This window comes from Anabrus simplex, chromosome 14, assembly GCF_040414725.1.
Source record: "Anabrus simplex isolate iqAnaSimp1 chromosome 14, ASM4041472v1, whole genome shotgun sequence".
Classification (NCBI taxonomy): domain Eukaryota; kingdom Metazoa; phylum Arthropoda; class Insecta; order Orthoptera; family Tettigoniidae; genus Anabrus; species Anabrus simplex.
The window spans coordinates 87,914,023-87,941,588 of NC_090278.1; the positions used below are offsets into that span (position 1 = coordinate 87,914,023).

The 27,566-nt window shown below is 38.2% G+C and overlaps 1 protein-coding gene across 1 annotated transcript; it reads right to left on the reverse strand.

The window, feature by feature from the left end:
* On the reverse strand, positions 1–27,566 carry LOC136885626 (ankyrin repeat domain-containing protein 65). Its single transcript, XM_068230357.1, has 3 exons — positions 27,434–27,566; positions 15,710–15,890; positions 1–1,656 (listed from the first exon to the last, which is right to left on the reverse strand). Exons 1-3 carry the CDS (start codon positions 27,490–27,492, stop codon positions 46–48), a joined length of 1,851 nt encoding a protein of 616 aa, XP_068086458.1. The 5' UTR covers positions 27,493–27,566; the 3' UTR covers positions 1–45.

Below are 27,566 nucleotides of genomic sequence, written 5' to 3' on the forward strand. Positions count from 1 at the left end.
TGTAGAATACTGTATTGGCATTAATTCAATGATATTCATAAATTGTTAAAGGTTTTGTACTGAAGAGCTCCACATTGCTTTAATAGCATCAGATGGAGTTACATCAAAAACAGACCTACCGGAAAAATCTTTGTGCCGAATATCAGCTCCAATTTCAACAAGATACTTCACAACCTCCACATGTCCTTTCTCAGCAGCACAAAAGAGAGCAGTCTGTCCATCTATATCGTACCAATCTCGAAGAGCTCCATTCCTGAGGAGGTATTTCACCATTTCCAAGTTCCCATTCCTAGCAGCTAGATGGAGAGGAGTTCTTCTAAACCAGTTCCATCTCTCTTTCACATTACAGCCAACTCGCACCAGTATCTCTACCACACTGCAGTGGTCGTTTTCTGCAGCGCAATACAGAGGAGTCTCCGTTCTGTTTGTTCTCGCCTCCATGACTGCACCTTCACTAAGGAGCAATTTAACCATTTCGGTATGACCTCCGATTGCTGCATCATGGAGCGGAGTTCTGCAGTACCAACTGCTTTCGGCGTTGACATTACTGCCGGCTTCGATTAACACCTGGGCCACCTCAAGGTGACCTTTCCGAGCTGCAATGTGGAGAGCAGTCTCCTTCATACTGTCCGTGCTGCTTACATCTGCCCCATTCCCTAACAATGTGTATATTATATCAAAATGATTATAATATGCTGCTTTATGAAGTGCCGTTCTTTCCCCACATACCCAGCTGGTCTTGATGTGAATGTTGCAACCAGCTTCTATTAAACACTGAACAATCTGCAGGTGGCCTCCTACAGCTGCTTTATGTAGAGCAGTCTCTCCTGTATCGTCAACAGAATCCTCCATCGCTCCTGCTTCAAGAAGAACTTCCACAATCCTACCATGACCACATTCTGCAGCAATCAATAAAGCATTGTTCTTTACATGGTCCGGATATCCAAAGTGCAGTAAATATTCTACAATCTCCGTATTCCCATTCTCTGTTGCACTATCCAAAGCTGTTTTACCATGACTATCAGATACTTTAATGTCAGCACCAGCTACTACTAGATCCTCCACAAGGTCCAGATGTCCATTAATAACTGCCAGATGAAATGCAGTTCTCCTGTCATTATCATGGATTTCCATACCTAACCCAGTCTTTCCTAAGAGGAACTGTACGACTTCACGGTGACCATTTGAGGCAGCCCAGTGGAGTGCTGTACGTTCGAGATAATCCTGAACGTAGACGTCAGCACCAGCCCAGACCAGAAACTGTACCACACCAAGATGGCCCACTACAGCTCCATGCAACAGAGCCGTCATACCATTTTTATCTCTATGGTTAAGATCTACTCCCTTCTCCGAAAGAACTCTCACTGTATCTAGCTGCCCTGCCGCTGCAGCCTTTGCGAGAGCATCAGGATCGGACAAATTGATATCAGGTTTTTGGCTACCTTTCTTAGTTACAATTACCGGACTTGAAATTCCATTGCATTCCAAAGATCTTCTCTTCAAAGCGTTCTCTTGTTCAATTATTAGACCTTCTCTGTATCTTAGACTTCTCTCCAGCTCTTCCAAAGCTTTCTCCTTTTCACGTACAGCTTTTTCTCGGGCCTCCATGTTCTCTGTAACCAACTCATAGGCAGCACCACACAGTTCACACTGAGCCTGCAATCAGAAAATTCAAAGAATATCATTGATAACATAATGAGTTCATCTCTGACAAGATTCAGACTCAAAGATCTTGCGTAGTTACTTGGGAAATTATATCAAGCCAAACAATGAAAACTTGTGGGAAAACAAAAATAAATATAATTACAGTTCCATATGAGTACAAACAGTTGATTCACGACACACAACATGAACAGAAATGTATATACTCCAAGGCCAGAATCAATTATTCTTTGTAGTAACACACATAACTCTCATAAGATGAACAATAACACTTAACATATTTAGGATAAGGCTATAAGAAAAAAAAATAGATCAATGCTTGATCAGATAAAATGCGATAAAATGAAACAAAATTTCTACTCACCATCTAGAAGAGCTTGTGTTGCTGACAGATTCAATTTTTCCTAAGGAAGGAAAAAATCCTACAAAGGGAATACACCACTCATTTCTTAGTCACTATCGGCATCATCTGTTGAGGTTTCACTCTCGCTTGACCGTAACAAGATAATAACGCACACATGCCAACTTTCAAAAGTAAAGAATCAGGAGAAATTTGGCAGTGAATCGCAACATATTACAACACATCACTGATGGCAGAACATGTACTAATTCAATATAATTCAATACATTACCAATGCTATTTAGCCTACATATATACATTTTTCATTATTTATATGTGAATACTAAATACTGGACATACCTGAATGTTAGGAACATGTGACTTCTCACCCTTAGCTGACTTAGCCGTCTCCAGAAACTCAAAACTAAATTTCTGCTCTGCTTGCTGAACTGATTTTAAGGTTAAAAGTTTCTCCAAAGTTTGTTCAGACAGCAAGGATCTGAACTGTGTTTTTGTTTTTGTGACTCTGTTAAAAATCCTTTCACATTCAGCATTGCTATGTGGAACTGATAAAATAACAAGCATCACCTTAGAGAATCTGTCATATTTAAGTACCCCATCAGCTGATTTCATCTGACCTACCAATGCCCACTGAACATCAATTCTTCCTTTTGCCAGGTCTGTTTCTTCGAGCTGAAAGTTACAGTACTGGAAGTACAGAATATCTGTTTCTTTATCTGAAAGTTCCGTTTCACTAGTCAGAATGTTCGGAAACGTGTTAATGAAAAATCTAAGGCTAGAAAATTATGCCACACTTACAGCAGAAATATTTGCAACTTCTGCATTAATTAAAACCTCTTCTTTGAACGGAAATTCGTGCACCATGTAGTCACATGATGAAGGGAAACACTTCTTAACAGACTTAAAGAATATGCACTTTTCTTCAAGCTTCAAAGTGTTCACCAAATCAAATACAGAGTTCCCTATCATCAGATCACAATCGTCCTTTTGATTTGCTGGAGTATGATAATCTACATCAAGGAGGGAGGAGGAGCTTTTAATAATGCATGGTTTCACAAACAGCGCCATCACATAGTTCCTCCCAAAATTGACTTCAATAAGTGGGTATGTGCCATACTTGACTGAAGAGCTACGTTTGGATTCTCAAAAATATTCATAAAACTTGAGAGAAAAAGGCAAAAAGATTTATGTAAATTTGATGAAAGGAACATTAAGTCATTCTTCATGTGATAAAGCATAGATCTTGGTGTCATGTTCCCCCTTTTTTTTTTTGTGGTGGTGGGGGGTGAAACTGATGACTGGGTTTTCCTTTTATCTGAGGAGTATGGTGAAATGTTATGACAATGCTTCACCTTTTCAGACAAACAAGACACATCTGCTTTTGTTAGCTGGGTGGCAGGAATGAGCAGCTGGGCGGGGAATACTGCGTAGAAAATGAATATTATAAAATTTCAACTTATTCCCCTCAGGCCATTAACAATAATGTTAGACGGGTAAACATTAACTGCAAAAATGTACTATTTTAGTGTTATCACAAAGAAGACATAACAGAGTATTTTGAAGTTCTAGTGTTCTACTGCTCATTAATAATCACTCGATTGCTGTGGAGAGCCAGGCGGGTTTGTTACGTCCCGCGGAATCAAGTGCTCTTATGAGATTCCACGCTAATCCAGATACAAGCTGAACTCTAATGTAACTCACACAATTATGCTGACAATAATGAAGATTTTTCATTTAAATAAACAGTTTTACAGTGTTTACATTTTAATTTGGAACATACGACTGAAACATGGGTAGCCTCCGTGGCTCAGGCGGCAGCCTCTCAGTGCTGGGTTCCGTGGTTCAAATCTCGGTCACTCCATGTGAGATTTGTGCTGGACAAAATGGAGGCAGAACAGGTTTTCCCCAGCTCCTCTGATTTCTCCTGTCGTCTTTCATTCCAGCAACATTCTCCACTATCATTTCATTTCATCTGTCAGTCATTAATCATTGCCCCCGATGAGTGCGACAGGCTTCGGCAGCTGGCACAATTCCTATCCTCGCCGCAAGATGGGGTCTTCATTCATTCCATCCCTGACCCGGTCACTAACTGGAAAACAGTTTGTAGGTTTTCAATGACTGAAATATTTATTAATATTACGTAAACCGAGCGAGCTAGGAGCACGCAGCTGAGAGGTTGAATTTAGGAAATGAGTTCGAACCCCACTGTCGGCAGCACTGAAGATGGTTTTCTGTGGTTTCCCATTTTCACACCAATTAAGGCTGTACCTTAAGGCCATGACCGGTTTCTTCCCACTCCTAGCACTTTCCTATCCCATCGTTGCCATAAGACCTATCTGTGTCGGTGCGACGTAAAGCAACTTGAAATATTATGTAACTAGCAGATATCTAGGTTATGACAGCCAGGCGGTCAGTGAAAATGGCTGGATAGTGTGCCCATTAGAAAGGTCCTAGGGAGAACACTGCATCGAGTAGGAATATGCTTCAGAATTTTCCTCATCTCTGTGTTGTGTAAAGTCTGAAATTCTCTGAACTTTTCTTTCCTCTTTTCACTCCTTTTCCAGATATATCTATATTTACAGGCAAGCACACCGCACCCTTTTATGCAGCAAGATTAATTAGGTGACAAGATCAGCCTACGATGATTATGTTACAATTTTCCCACTTCAAACATCCTGCCACACCATTCTTTTATCCTATCATTACTGGAGCATTATCAGCACCAAGAACTACACAGATTTCTAATGGAATGCGGAATTCCTGAAAAGCTGAAAGCAAAAGACTGGCAATGTTTGCTCCAGTAGCATCCCCTTCTAAATTAGGCACAATGAGTAGACAACACTGAATTTCATTGAGTTCAGGCATAAAAAATGTTACAACAATAGGATATATTTTCAAGTCTGTTTTATTGCTAACAGCAGTAGCAACAGAAAATGCATTCACTTGTAAATGTGATTCAATTTTCGCCCTTTCTTCCATCCACATTTCTGTAATGATAGCCGCTGCCCATATAGTTAGCACAATTTACAGGCAGGTTATGTTCTACGAGAATCCGTAAATAAAGCCTCGGCATTCGTTAACAGGATTTACATCTTGGTTTCTACATGAAAAGTTCAGTTTCTGGTTTCTTTCTACACAATGGACACTCTCCTTATGTTTCTCGTTTGCACATGTTTGAGTACATCACACTACCCGCCATGCGCAACTGAAAAATCACACCTATATACAGTACAGAATGTGAACCTTGGTCCCTTCCTAGATTCACTGAAACATGCAAACTCTTCCTTATAAGGGCTTCATATTTCTTTTTTAACATTTTGGCCAAAACAAATATTAAGACATACAACCAAGAAGCACTACGTGACGTAACACGAGCACTTATGCAGGTCCTGCCCCAGGTAGATGTGTATGGCGTGCTACTTTCGAGGTTAGGTTACTTCTTTGCGACTTCCACTTCCTAAACTTATATTATGTATTTGACTGTATTATAGACCAAAGTGGAGCACAAAGCTGGCCACCATGGCCCGTACTGCCATTCGGTTGTGATTATTAGTACTACTATCGACCAGCCATACTCAGCCATATATCAATACAGCAAGGGAACGCTTGGGAGTTTAAAATAATATGAGAATTACTGAAACTCAAGAAATCAGTCCTGGCGATCGGGAGATTGAGAAGAACAATGAAAATCGATGCTTACATCCTTTGATATGTGGTCATTGTTGTGGTGATGTGAAGTTAAATAGATGCGTATGTGAAGTTTTAAAATTAATCTCGCTGAAAGAATGACAGACCTGATCTGTGCAGATTATATTCCTATTACCATATTATATAGCAAAATATTTCAGACGGTGATCCGTCGCACGAATAATTTATGCTTGCTTTCTTGAAAAGCTGTGGTCAGGCATGAGTATCAGCACGCCAATTGGATAAACAGTGTACAAGTACGTAGTTTTGTTTTTCTTTAATTGCTGGCTAAATCTTTTGGTTTCTTTTGAATTTAATTATATCAATAAACCCTCATTTAAATTTATTTTGAATTTTATTGCTAGTAGTTTTAGTCTCATTCTTGTTTTTTTAAATGAGGGACATTTCCAGTTCAGGGCTGTGTCTTTGGCCCTTCCTAGTCGCGGTCCACGCCTCGAATCTCCCGATGTGCGTATTATATTATATCCTATACTACCGGTAAGGGAGGGGTGTGGTTCAAGCGTTACATATTATTGTTTAAGCTTCTTATGAAGAGGATCCATTTCAGAGTCAGACATGATTTATTTTTAAGAAACAATGTCACAAAATTCTTTTAGATGAAAATTTTAATTTTTCAAAGTGATTTTACTGTGTGTACATATGTTTTATGTAATATCTTGGTACTGTAAAAATCAATCCGCAGTGTCAACACTAGTAAGAGTTTGTAGGTACTGGTTACGTAAATACGATAAGGTCCTCAAACCAAATTTTGTTTTAGTATTGAATAAGGCTAATGATGTCCAGTAAAAGAGGGGCAAAACATGTACCTTAAAATCTGGTAGTTTCTATGTTCATTTAACCACGTAACTGTGGAATGAATTGTATTGAATAGGCGGTGTAATAAAATACTCCTTGTGTAAACTTAGTGATATAGCTGTTTTTCAATACAGAACAATGACTAGAGTAATGGTTTGTAACAGATACAATGGCCGGCAGTGACTTCAGAGTAAATGAACGTAAAATGTCACAGAGACCCAGACTTACATCATAGCAGAAGGCATGGAATCATGAGGGCCATGTAAAAGACCTCGAAACGGGATCTGGATTGTTTAAAAAAAAAAAAATTACTTCTTAATCACTTTCTACCGAGAGAAACATGCAAGTAAGCTGAGAGGAAAACATATAATTTCAAATCATCGCGATAAATCAAGGAAACTCATTTAAGAGAAGACTGATGAATTCTAACCAACTAGCATACAGTGAGAAGTATGGGAAGACAATCCAATATTTCAAGGAAAAAATTTTGAAAAACTGGACTGTGACATCGGGAGAAAACATGAGCACTTCACGCAACTTTAGGCAATCCACTACAAGAAGAGAAAGAGCTGAACCAACTACTTAATATTCACATTAGCCAAGAGAATTTAGAGTCAATAACCAGAATATATATATATATATATCTCCGTCCTAAATAGTTGGAGATATAAGTATATTAGAAGCTAAATGAACAGCATCACCATGTACCATGTCATTCGAATTGTATCTTATGATTTCATGAACGAGCTTGACACCATGGAGTCTTTCTAAGACGTGGGAATGGATTGCCCAAGATTACATAATTTGGCTCAAAATGACTCATCGTGACCAAAGATGACGTTCGGAAGACCAGCTACCAGCCCCGAGGATCACATGTAGCAGCTGAGAAGAAGAGACCATCTCAGAGGGGCGAAGGAAGCGAGATCAGTTTCTTGTTTTCAAAATTCTATGTGTCATTAGTTAGAGAATATTACTATAGCTCAATTGCAAGTGACATATAACCTATCTGCCAAATATGAACTATAGAACTAACCTATTTCATGTAAACTTATGAATGATAATTGTGCTAGTCAATATGTATACTGGTGTACAAAGCGACATCATTATAAGCAAATTCCAATCTTAGCTACAGTTTTGTTAATGCCATAAGAGAGTGTATTACGTATAGATATAAGATCCCAAATCATATGGAAGGGCTATGTTGTTGAAATTCAAAGAGTTTTGGGAAGAACACATGCTGTATGAAATTTAGATGGCTTCTAGGAGATAATATTGATAGACAGAACGATGGCTATATAATACAAAGAGATAGATCCTATGTGAATTATGGGCAAGTGTAGAAGCAATAACGTTGAGGGAATTGTAATGTTATGAAGAATGACAGGTTATTAAGAAGATTTGAGATGAGAGAAGCATTGACTACGAAGTGATAGAGTTGAATTGAATAATATATATGGAAATGTAAAAGGTACGAAGGTGCATCCGTCAGTAATTGCGAGGAAAGAAGAAGTGTGATATTAAATGGCACACAAGAGTAGGACCATATTGGATAGTTATTGTATGGCAAGGTTGATGTCGAGAAAAGAGTATCACAGCGTATTCTCATCTTACATAAAAACTCATAGTAACGTACCCTAGTCTGCTCATAGCTGAAGTAGATAATGATATAATGGATTCTAATAGGATTAATCGACACATTCAGAACTACTCTTTCCCAAATCAAGTTAAGATCGAGGTTATGAAGTAATTCAGTAAAATTGCACAATAGAATATATATAGAGGTCAGCTTATAGTATCACCAAGGAAGGAAGCACAATACGTCATATTGGCACATATTCGAGTTCTAATGCTAATTTATGTTTAGTGTAAAATTGATTTGGCATAATGAAATTTGTTAACACGCGAGAGGTCGCACCCGTTTTAGAACGCGAGAGGTCGCACCCGTTTTAGAACGCGAGAGGTCGCGTGAAGGCAAATTGCTCACGCTTCAATGAGCTGCTATTTTCCTTTGGCGGTGAATGCTCTGACAAAAATATTAATATGTACCCTGTGTAATCGCCTTTCGACTAGTACTAACATAATTACCCAGTAACAATATTTTCTGAATGTAAAAAAATTAATGAACTTTGTCGCAAAATCTGGTAAAGTTACGAGAGTTTTTAAAGACCGCGAGAGGTCGCGCGTGAGCAAATTGACGCAACGTTTCCATTTGTACATTTTAATGAATGATTTGGTTACAATTCAAGATAAAACTACAGCACCACACTTCACTTTTCTTGGAAATGCAGTCATGTAAGAATGCACTATGAGAGAGGTCGCATGAAGGCAATATGCCGCAGCAGATGTGAGAGTGAAAGAAAACTTAAACTACTCCGGAACGCAGCAGGCAATTCACTGACGATAATCAACGTCAGGTGAGAGAGAGGGAGGGCAGGGATAAAACGAGAGCCCTAAGCCCTACAGTGGCTAGCAACGAAATTATTAACAAATATTTAAAAGTGCAGCAAATTGCCGCGGGTGCGACCTCTCGCGTTAATGTGATATAAGAATTTAACACATGAATGATAGGTGTGGAAATATTTCATTGATAATGATAACTTGACAACAGCAAATATTAGCTATATACAAGAAATTTATTGAGCATTCCGAAACCCAAGAAATCAACGGAGGTCATAATAAGATTCCAGATAATATAATTTCAGATAATAAAGATGTCAAATAATAAAAATTCAGATAGAAACTTCAGATAAAAACAATTTAGATCAGAACAGGTTCAGATTGTTCAATCTAAGTAGACGATACCTTATGTACGACGTTGTACTGATGATATTAAAGGACATAATATTGGTTGAATGTGATCCTAAACTCCAGTTTTCAGTTAGAGGAGTAGACCAAAAATGAATAGGATAAATAGGTTTTGAATGATAAGAATTGCTAGATGTAGACGATAATTGACCAGTTTAATTTATAAGAAAGCATATTAAGGAAGAAATGAACTTATTTCAATTATGGATATGAAGCAAGTAGAATGTAAGATACGTAGGCTAGTTGTACAAATGAAGAATCAGCAGTTCAGTGGTTGCTTATATAATCAAAGAAAACTATTTGTACAGAACAATATTTTTCTCTTCCTACTTCTTTCCTTCGAATCATTATGTTTAATAAATAGTTAGAAGTAATGATTAACTTGGTGTATTATTTATAAGGATTATGGTAGGATAAGATAGCTAGAAATAAGTTTTCGCATCTACGAGCTGGATGTCATTACCAAGGTGACGGATGGAGACGTCCATCAGCAAGATGGAGATTGATGATATAGTGATCGACACAACAGTCTTTTTCTCGGATCCCACGTTAAATTGAACCAAACTATGATATTCCCTAAGAAGCTGGCTGGGAATCCTTTACGTCGACCTGGTTGCAGGAAGGGGTAAAATACTAATCACTGAGAAATGAAGAAAATACATTAATTGTGGACACTGGCTCTAGTGGTTGGCCGCGTGAGACCATGTGGCTTTGAAGCTGCCTCGGTAGTACCAACTTAGTATCATAATAGAATTAGGTTCTGATCATGTGCTGCAACCTGGTATTTCTTTAATGAACTACAAGCATTGCAGAGCGAGTTCCAGCACTCTGCTAACGTTTGTAGTACGCTGAAGCACATATATAAGCAATGGAATCCAACGCCGATAATCGTTCGTCCTCAGCGGAACATTTCCGTCTACATACGGCGCTCATCTTCAAAGTGTTAAGAGAAACTGAATCTATCAGAAATTCAAGCTCTTCTAGATGGAAGGAGAAATTTAATTTAATTTTCTCACATTTTATTTGTTCGAGAAATGGTCTATTTTTATCTTATAGCCTTATCCTAAATGTCTTGTGTGTTACTGTTCATTTTATGTGAGTTATGATGTTGCAACAAAGAATAATTATTTCTAGACTTGTATTTGAGTAGACCTGTATACATTTCCATTTGTGTTGTATGTCGCGAACCAGCTGTTTGTACACGTAACAATTTGGCACCACTGTCTGACTTCCAGTTAACCGTCAAGTCGAAACTCATAGAAACGGAACTATAAATAATTATCCACATAGTTCAGATATGAATTTGTGTTAAGTTTATAAAATCTAGCAGAACAATTTAAGTACCACGAGAATGTTTCTTAGAAATTGGTACAAGTGCAATGAGCAGCAGCAAGCCTGCTGATAAATAATAATAATTTATTTTTATTTTTTGTCCTGTTTCTCTATGGGGTCAGGTATGAGGCGAGATGAATATGTTGTGGTGGGTTTTTATGACCAGATGCCCTTCCTGATGACAACCTCATCAGAGAAATTAATGAGATGAAATGAATGACGTTATAAGATAGTAGGAAGGGAGAGGGTGAAACCCGGTGTCAGCACGTAGCCTACTCCTGTCAAACAGCAACAAGGGGTCTGCTCAAGGCTTAACGTCCCCTCCGACGGACGAATCACCATCAACAGTGCCCTCACTCCACATGAGCATTGCGGAGAGTTTTGGAATTTAATCCAGGCTTTTGGCACGCAATCTACTGAGAAGGAATTTTATAACACCACCTACCCTACCATGCTGGCCAACATTGACTGTAAATTTTTTTCGACCAACGGGACTGGAAACAGCTAACAACTTGCTTTACGTTGCACCGTCACAGATACAGTAGGTCTTATGGCGACGACGGGATAGGAAAGCCTAGGATTGGGAAGGAATCTGCTGTGGCCTTAATTAATGTACAGCCCCAGAATTTGCCTGGTATGAAAATGGGAAACCATGGAAACCATCTTCAGTGCCGCCGACAGTGGGGCTTGAACCCACTATCTCCCGGACGCAAGCTCACAGCTGCGCACCTCTAACCGCACAGCCAACTCGCCTGGTGAACCGGCTAACCATGGTGTCAAACCATTTAGACTTCAAAGCCTTAACGATCATAGCCACCAGGCGGGATCTTATAATAATAATAATAATAATAATAATAATAATAATAATAATAATAATAATAATAAAGTAAATGTTCAGGGTGTTTCAGTGGAAGTCCCAAATTTGAATTCATTATAACTTCATGTCATGATGGTAGTCATATCAAGTGCACATGAAAGATGCACAAACTAATGCAAGTTTTAAATTTATATGACAGAGTTATATGACTGCACATGATAATGAAAATGAATGAAAACTTACAACCTGTTTTCCAGTCCGTGACCAGGTCAGGGATGGAATGAATGAAGACCCCATCTAGCGGCGAGTATAGGAAATGTGCCGGCTGCCGAAGCCTGATGCACTCCTCTAGGGCAATGATTAATGACTGACAGATGAAATGATAATGGAAAGTGTTGCTGGAATGACAGGGAAAACCGGAGTATCCGGAGAAAAACCTGTCCTGCCTCCACTTTGTCCAGCACAAATCTCACATGGAGTGACCGGGATGTAAACCACGGAACTCAGCGGTGAGAGGCCGATGCGCTGCCGCCTGAACCACGGAGGCTTCATATATGATAATATTATGCAATATTTGTACGCCTTTGCTGGCGAGATGTAGTGTTTACAGTGCGCTATGTCTTCAGGTATGGGCTAGAATAAATCTGTTAGGGCCATTTTCTCCAAATCAAGTTAAACCTAGCATAAATTAAACCCGTTTAACTTTAGTACCTAGTTTAAACTTGGGTCCATTTTCTCCACCAATTTCTGACACTCGTTTAGTTTAAATGGGCGAGCTGTCGTTGGCGCTAACGTTGGCTGCACTGAAGGAATAGTCGATTGGAATTGGCCAATCAGAGCCAAGTAATTCAATGACCAACATTTTTGTAATAATATCAGCTGTTTGTGGCGAATTAATGCTATCGTACGTAGTGAATAAAGAAGAAATTCGGCGGGACATTAGCTTTACTGACAAATAAATTGTTTACATTTGTGCGAAGTGATGTGTCATATAATTTTACCCATTGCTGTCTACAATTTCTTGGAACGCACTTTTATTTCTTATTTTTCTCTGTCATGCTTTACCATAAATAAGTACCGTGGGCCTAATACGTGTCTTTTGATGTCTGTATTGTCTTATGGAACACACGGGAATGTTGAAATATTAAAATCCTGGTCTTTCAGCAATAGGCCTACTGTTGTATGTCCGTCGCTCCCTTCTCGATCCGCCAGCCAGCTACACGCGTGCCAGTGTGTTATTCTTCGAGCCTCGACGCGCAGCCTGCAGTGCGCGTGCCTGGAACGTCGTGTGTGCTATAAAAAGGAGCTCCTAGCCTGTCCAGACGCCCACTGACCCCGGTGTCCAGCTCCAGAATACACCCTACGTCGAGCACGGAGGCTACTCCTCTTGAAAATGTGCTTCGGCCAGGTGGACTGAATTTCTGGCAGTAAGAGGTCTCACCTCGGGTCACCGCTCCTCTTGCCTATTCCGCTGTCCATGCCCAGTCTTACCATTATATGCCACTATCATTCCCTAGCTAATGCAAGCTCCCATTATCAACTTAGTTTCGCTAAGTAGGAACTCTTCAGTCATTGAACTTACGTTAATGAACTCAGACATTTCAACAAGGAAGGACTCTCTGAGATATTTACGTCAGTGCTTCTGATAGTTTTCGACTATCAAGAACTTTTCATGTCACAAGGACTATCTTTCCGAAATAGTAGTGAACGTGAATACTCCAACGTGTATATAGTGTACAAAGACAGACTTTCTCCACATTCATAGTTCAATTTGCTTCGAGATAACTTTCAGTTTTGTTAGTGTAAATATTGTAATTTTACATGTGAAGCAAATAAAGAAGTTGTGTTTTTTGTAAACCCAACCTTGTTTACAACACCTACGGTATTCCTTTCCTCAGAAAATCAACATTTATGTGAATTTCAAGTAAACAAATTCCAAGCATGCTCGGGATCTATCTCCTATTAAAATCCATCGCCCTCGGCCAGGATCAATCTCACAAACCTTGGATCCAGCAGACAGACCACTGAGGATATATTATTTGGAGATGTATTACTTGATTCCATATTTGTTTATAACATAACCAAGTTCGCGATATGTCGTACTGTATGCATAACACTTCTCCCTATAGCATTAATATTTCTATTGCTGGTATGCTGGCAATAGTTACGACGAAACATTCTTAACTATAATTTATTCTATTACAAGTTTACTAGCAAGCATGAAACACTTTATTGTCTTTCTGATCCTATAAATATATAATCTAGCGATTAGAAATTGTATACCACCGCCTCTCCTACCGTGCCGGTCAACATTCTGATGGTAAAAATATTTTTGACAAATTGGATTCGAACCGTCTAGTCACAGATTCGGACAATGCTGACCTAACGCTTTAACGACCACAGCCACCAGACATAGCATGGAGGGTGGACGTATTGCACGAGTTATGTAGGAAAATGTTTATGCTTCACATTACAGTATTCATACCACCAACAGTATTTTACAGTATATAATATTATAAGGAGACTGCAATTTAAGGTCTGTGGTCCCTGTTGTTAATAAGAAAAATGTCTGCTGCATCATATCTTAAAGCAACCAGAATCATTGCTTCTAGCGAAATAGCATTATTTCGTGCAGTTGACGTTTTAAATGAATCCTTCTTCGATACTAGACAATCCTTGCTGTTCGCTTATGAATTATAAATCCATCAAAAAAACTCCGTTACATCCGATTTTCCAAGATTGTAAACTTTTGTTGGAATGTGGCTTCGTAACCTCACATGCACATTAAAATTATTTCCTATTTAACCAAAGACTTCAATAAAATCTCCCATTTTTCTAATGCTAATACTAGGTTATAATTTTAGTACGTTTTCTATTAAAGTGCTGCAGTACTGGTAGTCAAAACTAACCCTTCTACTAGGAAAATCACAGATACGTTAATAAAATGTCAAGAAGGTTGAATATAAACAGCAGTTTAAACCTACAATATAGAAGGTTTAACTTTGAACCAAGTTTAAACTTGATACAAAGTTTAAACCAATATGGGGAAAATGAATATTAGTTTAAACTCAGACTTAAACCAGATTAAAATAAACCTAGTTTAAATTCATTTGGGGAAAACGGCCCTTACTGTCTCAGTATCATCCTTGGCTTTGACAACATGAAAGTGGCCGGTATACAAGTGATGCTAGTAATACCATTCCTTATGCAGCCAGTCCCTGTTATGAATGGTGTGAAAATCTCAGTTGTCAGTTGTTGCATGCATTTCAGTGGGCTTGGCAGACTAATATGTAATAGCAACTTCTGGCTCAGTGAGGAAAGCAACAGGAAACTACCTCACTCCTCATTTCCCTAGCATGCCTATTCAGTGACACCTAGGCTGTCTATGACAACTGTTGGTGAAGCTGTGGAGGATTAAACCAGCTTTCGGGCTGAATACCCAACATACATATATACATACCTTATATTTTGAAGAGCAATTGTTTGAAAAATAGGACAGAATATAAACCTATGCATACATTTATAAAGCCAGAAAAGAGAAACAAAAACTGAATGGTGCAAAGAAATCATCAGGCAACTTAGCACTATTGCCACCTAGCAGCAGCATTTATAACTGAATGGAGTTCTCAGAGGACATAGACCTGTTCACATGTAATCCTCCTCGGTATTGTGCACCTTTGAAACCACTAATCACATTTTTCATGAGTTTGGCACTTTCCACCTTTCTACAGTAAAGTATCCAATTGCATTTATCTTATGAGTTCCTCTTCAAGTTCCTATATCTTTTAGTACAACTACATTTCTTCTTCTTCTTCTTTCATTTTGACTGACTATGGACCACGTTAATTCGAATTCAGCTTCCTCTGTTTCTGGACTTTAATCCTCGTCCAGTTCTCCTTCATACTTTCACTCTGCAATCTCCTCCTTCCTTCCGTCCGCGGCGCATGGGTACAGGATCAAACTTTTCTTGATGCCTCTTGGTGTGCTTTGATCCTCGACTTGTAAGCATACCTGTTGCTGATTTCCATTTCTTGTATTCCCATTTCTTCCAGGTCCTTCTTCACCTCCTGGTACCAGCGCACTGTAGTTTTCCGGATCTCAAAAAATCTAATTATCTGATTGGTCAGTCTTGCCAGGTTCATTCTGTAGATATGTCCGAAGAACATGGCTACATTTATGAAGTAATATTAACAAAACTAAAAACTACATTGTTTTTTCAGATATCATACCTTATCAAATGGTCCAGGATTTAGTTCAATGCCTCCAATCACAAGCAGACTAGCTAGCACAAGCCCAAAGAAAAAAGCTGAAGTATGGCTGGATTTAGTAGCTGTGCTGTTGATAGTTATTTCTGGAGCGTAAATCCAGAACTGAGGAACAGTGTCATACATCCTGGGTTTCATTTTCCTCCTGCAGCAAACAAGAGTAACAGATTAGCTCTGTCTAGCAACCAGAACAAAAAAGTTATTTTACATTGTTTATAGTTACATATAGAACGACAGGAACATGATTAGGAATATACAGCGCTCTTGTTTTATGAGGAAACTTCGCATCATTCTGCTGCTGACCAACTTCTGATTCTCTCAACTGCAGTGTGAGGATAGAAGTGACAAAACATCCCAGGAGTTAGTTGCTTCTGAGAATTGTATGGGAATGTGAGTACAACTGTTGCTTGTGTTTTAAGTAACTTATCTGATTGAACAGCGAATTTATATGCTATAATATTACCAAAAAAGAAGATAGTTATAGAAGATGAATTTGGAGAAGTGCTTGCAAATAACCTGACTAGCATTCCTGCAAAACCTTGCGTTCGAAGTTTAAGAAAAAGTGGCGCACAAGAGGTTCAGTATGAGACGCACAGATGAAACTGAAAAGACACATTTTAAATTAAGAAAAACTTAGAAGCAGTCTCAGAATAACTTAATCGTCTGGCACAGGAAATGAACATATCAAAGGAATCTGCCCACAAAATGATCAGGCTGCTGAATATTTCGGCCATAACAAATAAGGTTTATGCAGGAACTTCAGACAAATTTTGCCACAAGAATAAGGTTCTGTAGCTTAAGTGGTTTTGTGAAAGTGTTTACAATGGGAATTTGGATACAGAGGGCGACCATCGGAACCTTAGCTGACTCCTGGCATTGCTTCCATTTACTTGTGCCAGGCTACTCACTTTCATCTATCCCATTTGACCTGCCTTGGTCAACTCATTCTTTTCCGACCCAAACAGTATTAGGTTCGCAAATCCTGGGGAGTCTTTCATCTTCACGCCCTTCGTGGCCCTTATCTTTCCTTGACCCGTACCTTCATTTTTAGAAGTGTCGGACACCTTAAAACATTTTCCTTCTGATTAGTGTTAATAGAGGATGGTTGCCCAGGTGTACAGTACTCCCTCTTAAAACAAAAATCACCACCACTGCAACTAATATTTACGTTTGACGAGGGAAGATTCCATTTTTCTGGACATGTCTACAAAGAGGATAAAATCTTATTCTTTTGGTGTTATCTAAAAAGCAGACACAAAAAAAGCAATAATTTTTATAAAATGTTCTAAATGGTGTGTTTTATTTTTATTTTAAATGTCTTTGTACTCTGTTAATTTTAATTTGTACGAAGGTCGATCAAATATAAACGGGATTTTTGTTCCTGAACATCAACAGTTGGTAGGACTGGCCCCGCACTTCTGCTATGTTTAGGCGGAACCATTAGGAGTGGAGAAAGCGTGCTGTTAGATATTTCCCACCGTTCCGTCAGTAACTCTCACGATGTCGGTGCAACAGGTGCACCCCTCCACTGCGCAACACATAATTATAAAATTTGCTTGCTCGTGAAGGAGTTTGCCAGAGACTGACTACACAGTTTAGTGATCAAACATCATCAAGGATGCGTGTGTTTGCCTGGTATAAGAAGTTCAAGGAAGGACGAGAACGTGTGGAAAATCGGCAACACGATCGCCGTCCTCGGACCAGCATTACAGACGAAAACATTTGTGCGGTTAAAGACATTATTGAAGATTGATTTTTTTCCATGAGTGACGCACAATCAGTGCAGCTTACTACTGCAAGCTCTTGAACAAGGCGAGGTTTTCATCTCACCAGAAAAGAAGAGACCGATCGATTCGACAGGTCATCCTCCTCCACGACAATGCGCGGCTCCATACTGCAATTCTAACTGTCTCCAAGCTACAGGAAATGCACTGGACTATACATGATCATCCTCCTTACAGCCCGGACTTATCGCCCTGCAATTTCCATTTGTTCGGACCACTTAAAGAGGCTCTAGGAGGGCAACGATTTGAAGATGACGAGAGTGTGGAAGACTTCGTGCGCAAATCACTGGTGACACGACCCTGTACTTTTTACGGCGAGGGCATCAAAAAGCTTCCCATACGCTGGGACAAATGCATTTCCAAAGCAGGGAACTATGTGGAAAAATAAATCGTAATTGCTTTGTGTTTTTCAATAAATGAATTTATATAAAAAATTAAATCTTGTTTACATTTGATCCCCCCTCTCGTATTTTTTACGTTAGTTGAAGATGATCCATACAAGGTTCGAAACGTGTCCTAACTTAACATTAAATTGCCTGTGGATGTATATTTGAATTAAGTTTCCTTATGGAAATGTCGGATACCAGTACCACGCATTTATGACACTGATGTCATAAGATAATCATCAGGTTATTTCCGGTGATGGGAGAAGTACCCCCCAAAAAATTGGACTGATTTACAGTTACCTGCAAAATATTTTACAGTAGACTCCCTCGGTTAGTTCGGCCGGCACCTGTCGTTGAGCCACGCCTCCTTCACGAAGAAATTGTGCAAGCTGTTATTCGGTAGAACAAAGAAGTAGAAGTCGATTATGAAGAAGAAGAAAATGAAGAGGGGAAAATTAACTGAAGTGCAGCTTTACAATCAGCAGCGACTTATCTCGAGTAGCAGACAGCAGTTGATGTAATGCTTATAAAGAAGTTGCGTGATTTTGCTTGTAAAAAGAAAAAGCAACTGACACAAAAAACAGAAAAGGAAAACCGATTTCTTTTAATTTTTGAATTCTGCTGTGTTTATGACACAGTACTATACTGTAATGGGAGTTCCTTTTGTTTAAGACAGCCTGGGATGTTTATATGAAGTGTTAGTGTACCTTTACATATTAAAATTCTGAATTTTTGTAATAGTTTTTTCTGCATTTAATTTTCCACCTACAGTGTTTATCTCTCATTGGGAGTGAAACTTCAACAGTGTATGAAGACATCAACTCATTTTGGGTGAGTGAACTTGGTAAAGACACATTAATACTAATTGCCTTATAATAGGTTCTTTATATACCCACTATATTTTCACTTAAGCTGAATAATGGTATTTATAGAATATTGTCCATTAGTCTGGCCTAGAGGTGGCTGAACTGGGGGGAATCTACTGTACTCTATTACAAATTATTTTTTTCAACAAGTAATCAGTAAAACTACAATTAGGGGCCTAGGCCTAATTCTTGTAATGACAGTTAAGGAAATTCCCGTGGTTTTTTTTTTTAGCATGAGGCTGGAACAATACCAGAGTTTTCAAGGAAGAAGATACTTCTTTTTTTTAAACATCAAGTGGCTATCATCACTAAGTGAGACTAAAATGAATATGATACCTTGGAACTTTCAAATTCACTTTTCTCCCATAACTGATATTATATTTAGTAAATGCATTTTACATATTTCCCTATTACATTACAAAATAATTGGTTTTTGAAGTTCTCATCAATCAATCAATCAATCCAATCACCACTGATCTGAATTTAGGGCAGTCGCCCATGTGGCAGATTCCCTATCTGTTGTTTTCCTAGCCTTTTCTTAATAATTGCAAAGAATTTGGAAATTTATTGAACATCTCCCTTGGTAAGTTATTCCAATCCCTGACTCCTCTTTCTATAAATGAATATTTGCTCCAATATGTCTTCTTGAATTCCAATTTTATCTTCATAATGGTAAAACTTGAATGTAAAAGTATTTTTCTCATACATTTATTTTTATTATAAGACTAGTATATTAAAATACTTTAGATATGTACTTCCTACTAACATCTTCGTTCCTTCCTGCTTTTAAAAACATCGCTCAAAATTATTCGTCTACTGTCCAGCTCTATGGCTAAATGGTTAGTGTCCTGGCCTTTGGACACTGGGGTCCCGGGTTCGATTCCCGACAGGATCGACAATTTTAACCATCATTGGTTAATTTTGATGGCACAGGGGCTGGGTGTATGTGTCGTCTTCATCATCATTTCATCCTCATCACGACGCACAGGTCGCCCACGGGAGTCAAATCAAAAGACCTGCACCTGGCGAGCCGAACATGTCCTCGGACATTCCCGGCACTAAAAGCCATACGCCATTTCATTTGTCTACTAATGTAATTCCACGCCTTCTCTCCACTGACAGCTCAGAACATACCACCGAAGTCTTGCTGAGCGTTGACCTCTTAGGGCAAAGTACAGTTTTTCATTTACTGAAAAGATGCTCTACAGGGGCATTTGAAGGAATATTTGTGTTTAATTTTAAGAACATTCCCAGAAGTGATGGATATTGTAGGATGTACTGGAGAGGTAAGAAAGTAGGTACCTTGTCCAGTGCTAGTGTAGCTACAGCAGAACTGATAAAGTTATATTCATCATCACTAAATTTCTTCCCGTTTCTGCTTCCATGCAATGTGCGTTGTTTACTATAATGTAACAATTACAATTTGATTTCAGGAAGTAAATTACCTATGAATAAAAATAATGTTTAAGAAAAGTAACGATTATAAGCAAAAATTACTAAAAGTCTTTTACTCAATTACTTCCCAACTCTGGTTATTTCTGTATCTTTGTACTAGATGTGCACAATTCCATTCTAGAACTATTGTAATGTAGTTATTGGATATACAGAGCAGTGTGAAACAAAATGAACCTGGTATATGAGCGTCAGAGGGTTGTTCATGCTGGTAAATAATTTTTTTTTTTAAATTTGATATCTCATGCCATTGTTGTTTTATCAGCTGCTTAAGTTAGCCAATCAGATCTCTTCGCAGACGAATTCAAATAAGGTTTGCAAGGCAGTGTTGCTAAATCAGCACATGGATTAAGACTGGCTTCAGAGTCATGCCAAGAAATCTGCATCAAACAAACACACCGTGGGTTTCAGCTGCTGTCACCGCAGCGTACTTCCTATGGCACGATCCTGTCATCTCAGAGATCCGTGTTAAAAATCCCTCCTCTTGCTAAGTTTTTTCTTCGATTGGTGCTCTCGAGCCGGTCTTAAACCATGTGGAGAATAGCAACACCGCCTCGTAGAGCCCGTTTGAATTTGCTCGCGAAGCAATCTGATTGGCTAACTTCAGCAGCTGGTAAAATGACAATGGCGCACGTTATCTAATTATTTTTTCAAAAATTTTTTAAAGAGGAAGTACAACTATGCAACCATCTTCTCTGAACAAATTACATGTGAAAGGAAAACTAAAACATGAATTTATTTACTCTGCAGAAAAACTTGAAAATGTTTTTAAATAATGTATTAAGCTGAAAAGGTCACAAACTTATAAAAAGGGATTGAAAGTTCGAGTTACAGAACACTTGAAATTTAAATGCCCTTGATTAATCTACTCTTACACATAAAATGAATGACAAAATCAGCAGCAGTTGTGTTATTGGCTAGTAAGAGTGTCTCCTGCAGGCAGAGGTTCTGTCATAGTCCAGAAAGTTTTTGATTCGTGTCAACAAAAAGTTCCACTTTTACAATACTTAGAAGTTGATTCTTTAAAATAAAATTAGAGGAACATGTTTTGTACTTTTTGGGAACACCTTCAGCATCACGTTGCATGAAAAGTTAAAAGATAAAGGTAGTAAAGGTACAAACATATCTAAAAATAAAATATATGACCTCAACAAAAATACTATCTATGATAATCTATTTAAATGGTTTGTTTTTTTTTTCATTTTTTTCTTCATAGAACCACATTTACACTCACTCCGTAGGCTTCTGAGGGACTTGAAGTTCCCGTGCCGATCTCGCAATCCTCTTCCATCTTTTTCGATCTTGAGCCTGCTCTTCCCAGTTATTGATTTGGAGGGTCCGGCATACCTTCTTCCAGGTGCTTTGGGGTCTTCCTGAAGTTCTTTTCCCATTAAAAGATTCCTTGTATAGATCTACTGGTGCTCTGTTATCCTACATCCTCAGTACATGTTCAGCCCAGAGCAGTCTGTTGGATTCTATCGCACCCATTTTAGTGTCTTGTTGAGAGAGGGTGTAAATCTCATAATTAGATCTTTTCTGCCAGCTTTGAGAGATAGGATCAAACCATGGGCCAAATATTTTTCTACAAACTTTGTTCTCAAAGAACCACGTTTGGTAACATGTAATCAAAATTCTCAAAAACCCAACCCAATACAAGAACTGACCAGTGAGAAAATTACCATTATTACACATGATCTTTTCATAACAAATCCTGGCACATACAAGCCTACAGACAAAATCTCTCGAATCTATAAAAATTTGTTTATTCATCAACAGAACGAACTTTAATAAAAACAGTAGGGAAAAAACTAAGACTGTACATCAATTAGTCCTTCAGCATTTTACTAGTAACTCACTGATTCTAGACAAAACTTTATCAAATGGTTCACTCAACAACAAGCTTATAAGTGAAGAATTTTGATTACTGTTACCAAATATGGTTCAATGAAACACAAAGAAAAAACATTTTAAACAGATTATCATAGAATGTAATTTTTATTGAAGACATTTTATTATTTTTATTATTATTATTGATTTAAGCCCACTAAGGAGTGCTGATGACTAGTTCTTCCTCAATGCTCTTCTTCGTTCCCAATATCTCTTGAGCCCTGCTGATAATTTCTCCTTTCTCTCCTGTGAAAGGGGCTTCCGACTTCTAGGGACTCTAGGTGGTGGGGTCCAAGACTGTACCACAGCACAAATTTTGGAACGAACTTCTATATCAATGTCTGAAATCCCAGCCGAATCCAAGTCCTTCTGTAGTTCATTAAGCCACAAGCTTCCAGTCTTGTAGTTTTTAACCAAAGAGAAGATCGTCCTGGGAAGCCTGCTGCTGTCCATTCGTTGTAGGTGTCTGTAGAACTTAAGCCTCCTACGTCGCATGTTGGTATTGTATCATTAACTTTTAAATTTCAGGGCTGAAGATGTCGCCAAAAGGGACAAAACATGTTCCTCTAATTTTATTTTAAAGAATAAACTTCTAAGTATTGTAAAGGTAGAACATTTTCTTGATAAGAATAAAAAAACTGTTCAAATTTGACAATATGGAAAAAAAATATCTTGCATTATGAGCAATTAGGCCAGAGAGAGTGGGTCATGGTGAATTCAGCACTGCAAGAACACACTGGGGGGTCGTCCCTCTTTAAGAGATGAGTGCGTATATCTACCATAATCTATCCTCAGTCTACACAACACCACGGGCTCTCTCCGTAAGTTTGGAAAGAGGAGCGCCCCACAGCAGTTTTCTTAATTGCTCTCAGCTTGTTGGGAGTTTGGATAACTTCGATTCCCAGGATGCCAAGATGGTTCGACATGGCTGAGAACAAATATCCTTAGCTAGTATATTCACAGGTCTAGGTGGTAATAGTACCACCAAGGGGTTCATAATAAGCAGACTTGCAGTACTTTTCCAGGCAGTCAATATCTGCTGAGAAGATGGCACTAACTTTGTTTTTTCAAATATAACTACATAGTTTTCTACACCTAGATTTAAACTTACAAACATCATGAATTCAGCAGCATGATTATTTTAAAAATCGGACAAGTACTTCTCAAGAAAATTGAATGTATTCAAACATGCTTTGTTTGCCAGCCGGAACTGCTCTGCTCAATTAGCGCTAAGTATGAAACACAAGCCTTATTCTGGCGGTTAGGTATTCACTCTACTGTGCCCATAAATACACTATAATAAAAGGTATGATTTAACATCTTAAATATTGCTGTAGGTAACAGGTAAAGGAAAAGTAGATGTGCGATGGGTTTCCTTTTCTATCAGACTTCCCATAGTCAACACTTGTTCCTTTCTGATCCTGACGGTATTAGGCTTGCGAAGCCTACAGACTCATTTCCATGACCTTCGTAGCCGTTCTCTTTCTTCGAAGGATCGAACCACTTCTTTTTTCCTTTCTGGTTAGTGTTAGGAAGTGGCGATTGCCCAGCTGTACTAGTTGTACTTCTTTAAATCATTTTCACTTCCACTACCACCATCTCTTTCAAACATTCAGTGTGATGTTAACTACTATCCCTGATAATGGGCTTCTTTCTCTTTCTATTAATGCTTCCCTCTTTCTCTGTTGCTTTTTCCACAACTCCATGCGGATGCTATCCTTGTCATGCATATGGACAAGACCTAGTCTTTTTTTTTTTTTTCTAGTGTTTACACTAACTCAGGTGGTATTTTGGCGACGGTGGAATACGAAAGGCCTAGGACTGGAAAGGCAGTGGCCATGGCCTTAATTAAAATGCAATCCCTGCGTTTGGCATGAAAATAGAAAACCATAGAAAACCATCTTCTGGGTTGCCGATGGTAGAGTTCGAACCTACCATCTCCCGAACCCGAACGCACGCTAACAGGCACACGGACTGTATCGTGCAGCTAGCTCGATCGGTCCTGTGTGGTTTAATGTCATGTCAGGGTAATAATGTTGTCCCTTAGAAGCCATCGCATATCAATTTTTCTTTCACCTGTCAACATACTTAATATGAAAGGCGTCAAATCATATATGAGCAGGGTAGAGCAGATACCTAGCAGTCAGAAGAATGTGAAGGAAATCTGCATGGCAACAGATAGTTCGTGTTTCATACGTCGCGCGAATCGAACAGGCCAACCCCTGGTTGGCAAATGAAGCCCATTCTGATACATTCCATTTTCTCAAGAAGTGTTTGTCCGATTCCCAAATTAATCCCAGTGCTGAATTTGTACTGTAACGTTTGTAAGTGGGTGTATAAAACAGTGCATGTCAATTTTATAAAACATTACTCATTTGACTTCAAAAGAAAGATCTCAGTCATACGGACTAATCAGTAGCATGTTATGCATGCAATTGAAATATGTTTATGGTACCTTTTCCTGTTCTACTGAAATTCTACAAGATACGATAGTATAAGCCCAACATACACAAGTATTCAAAAGTGTAGGCTTATTATTTACTAGCAGTTAACCGCGGCTTCGCTCGCGTGGATTTCGTAATTTCATAAAAGTGTAATCGTTCCTCAGTACTGTACTAAGACATTATCTAAACATCCCTAAAGTATAAAACCTCACCGAAATATTGAGTTCCATTTACCCCAGAAACACTTCGCAAACTACGTTTGTGGTATTGCCTTTCTGGGCTAAGATGCCATGCGACAGATCTGTACATGTGAGAAACAGTCTTCTCTCAAGTCGAAAACAAAAAAGTACATGTTCTTTATTTTTAAAGGAGATTCCAAATGCCTATATCAACTTCTGTAACATCTTCAGTTTTTGAGGTATAAGTAAACCCATAAAAAGAATTCGACCTCTTTATCAATCCTTCCCCCAGCCCCACACCCACCTGAATGGATTTTCAGAAAAAAAATTCATTGTTTCTTTATTTTTAAAGGAGATTCCAAATACCAATTTTCACGTCTGTAACATCTTCAGTTTTTGAGATAGGCATATATCCTCATAAAAATACTTCAACATTTTTTTCACTTATTTTAACCCCACTTAGGTGCCTTTTCCAAACAAAAATACTACACGTTCCTGTATTTTTGAAGGACTTTCCAAATACCAAATTTCATGTCTTTAACATGTTAAGTTTTTAACATTTACTGTGGATATACCGATACTCGTTTTAAAAATTCACCCATTTTTTCAATTTTTTCAGCACCTTAAGTGGATTTTTCAAAAACAAAAGAGGTTTTGGAGTGATGAGTAATTTTGTTTGCAGATCTAACCTCATTTAACACTTCAGGGTTGGAACGTTAAAAATGTTTCCTAATTCACACCTAGGATTTGGAATTAGAATTTTGTCTTCATACGTTAAGCAGTTTCGGAGGAAGGAATGAATATATTTGTTTTCGGATCTTAACCCCCTTTTAACTCTCTGAGCGGTTAAATTTGTTTTTCAAACCTTCTGTTATTTAACACCTAGGAAATCATCTGAAATATTTTAACTTCAAAATTCAAATGGCTTCATATAAATGCATATTTTTGTCACCATTCCTCAACCCCCAGTCAAAACCTGGGTGTATTGTTTTAAGTCCACTTCTTATTTGTATCCTCATACCGGTAAATATAATTAAACTCCTTTTACACCCCCCTGAGTTGATTAGACGCCCCCTCCCCCACCACAACATACGTATGTCTTTATTTTTAAAGGAGATTCCAAATACCAATTCACTAGTCAGTAACATCCTATGTGTATGCCGATGACCTTCGATGTTGGGCCCCTTAAAACAACAAGCATCATCAACATCCTTTGTTTTCAAGATATAAGTATCCTCAAACAAAGAATTTAACTCATTTTTCAATTAATTTATCCCCCCTTGATTGGATTTTTCCAAAAACAAAAGAATAGCCTAGGCCCCTATGCGTTTCTTTATTTTCAAAGGAGATTCCAAATACAAGCTGTGTATTAACGAGCGATTTCACAAACCAGACGTACATTGGGTGTGTGTGCTGTGCAGCAAAAATTGTGACACATACCACATACTAAAGTGCACGAAAGGAACAAAGTCGATCAAGGACTAAGATGTCTAACATCTTCAGTTTTTTGAAATATAAGTATCCTCATAAAAAGAGTTCAGCCCCTTTTCCAGTCCTTTTTACAACCCCCTAAGTGAATTTTCCGAAAAGAAAAATAAGTGTTTATTTTTAAAGGAGATTCCAAACACCAATTTTCATGCCTGTAATATCTTCAGTTTTGGAGACATCAGCATCCTAATAAAAATAATTCAACCCTTTTTCTGTCATTTTACCCCTCCTTAGGTGTTTTTTTCCAAAAACAAAAAATGTGTGTTACTTTATTTTTAAGAGAGATTAAAAATACCAATTGTCACGTCTGTAATACGTTAAGTTTTTGAGATATCCTATAGGTATGCTCATTTTAAAAATTCACCCCCTTTAATACTTCCCTTTAAGCGGATTTCAGAAAACAAATTATGTGTGTTCTTTTGCTTTTACAGGAGATTCCAAATACCAATTTTCACGTTTGTAACATGTTACGTTTTTCAGGTACTGTATATCGTAGATATACTCATTTTAAAAATTCACCCCATTTGCCACTCCTGTTCCCCCCCGCCCCTCTTAAGATGATTTTCCAAAAACAAAAGAATAGGCCTACATGTTTATTTTTAAAGATAATTTTATATGCCAATTTTAAAGAATGTCACATTTTCATTTTTTGAGATATAAGTATCCTCATAAAAGGTATTCAACTTCTTTTTCGCCCCCTTTCAATCCCCCCCACCCCCCTCTTAAGAGGATTTTCCGAAAACAAAAAGTTACGCGTTTCCTTATTTTTAAAGAATATTCCAAATCGCAATTTTCACATCTTTAAACTGTTAAGTTTTTGAGATATAGATACACTCGTTTTAAAAATTAACCTCAAATTTCATCCCCTTAGCGACGTAATATCCATAAATCCTCCCTTAGTGAGCACTTACATTGTAATATAAATGTATCCTCAAAATTTCGTTTCTTTGTGTTCAATAGTCGGCTCGGCGATGATGAATCAGTCAGTCGGTCAGTCAGTCAGTCAGGACATGTTATTTTAATATAAATACTTCTGGTACCGGTAACAGGGTGCCTGAATCTGACAAAGTAGGCCTATACCATAACGCTTGAATATTTGAACATTTGAAACCTTAACAGAATTAATATCGTCCCAGTACCGGTCAGAAAGTAAGAGTAGTTGACCCTCTGCCTCTACAAACTGGAATGGATGAACCATTTACCAAAAATTATACATCTTCAGAGACGACACTTCGTAAGCACAAGACATTCTCACCGCCATTATCCTTGCGGCAATGTGCGGCAATACGAATACAGGCGGCTCCTACAGGCACAAGAAAACAAAGAGTATGAGTC

Bases quoted from the DNA above. Each gene is read 5' to 3' on its own strand.
- LOC136885626 (XM_068230357.1), bottom strand. From the start codon at position 27,492: ATGGCGGTGAGAATGTCTTGTGCTTACGAAGTGTCGTCTCTGAAGATG. The intron at 15,891-27,433 runs GTAAATGGTTCA...TGTTTGCTGCAG, and splicing joins CTGAAGATGTATAATTTTTG to GAGGAAAATGAAACCCAGGA. The intron at 1,657-15,709 runs GTATGATATCTG...TTCTGATTGCAG, and splicing joins ATCCTGGACCATTTGATAAG to GCTCAGTGTGAACTGTGTGG.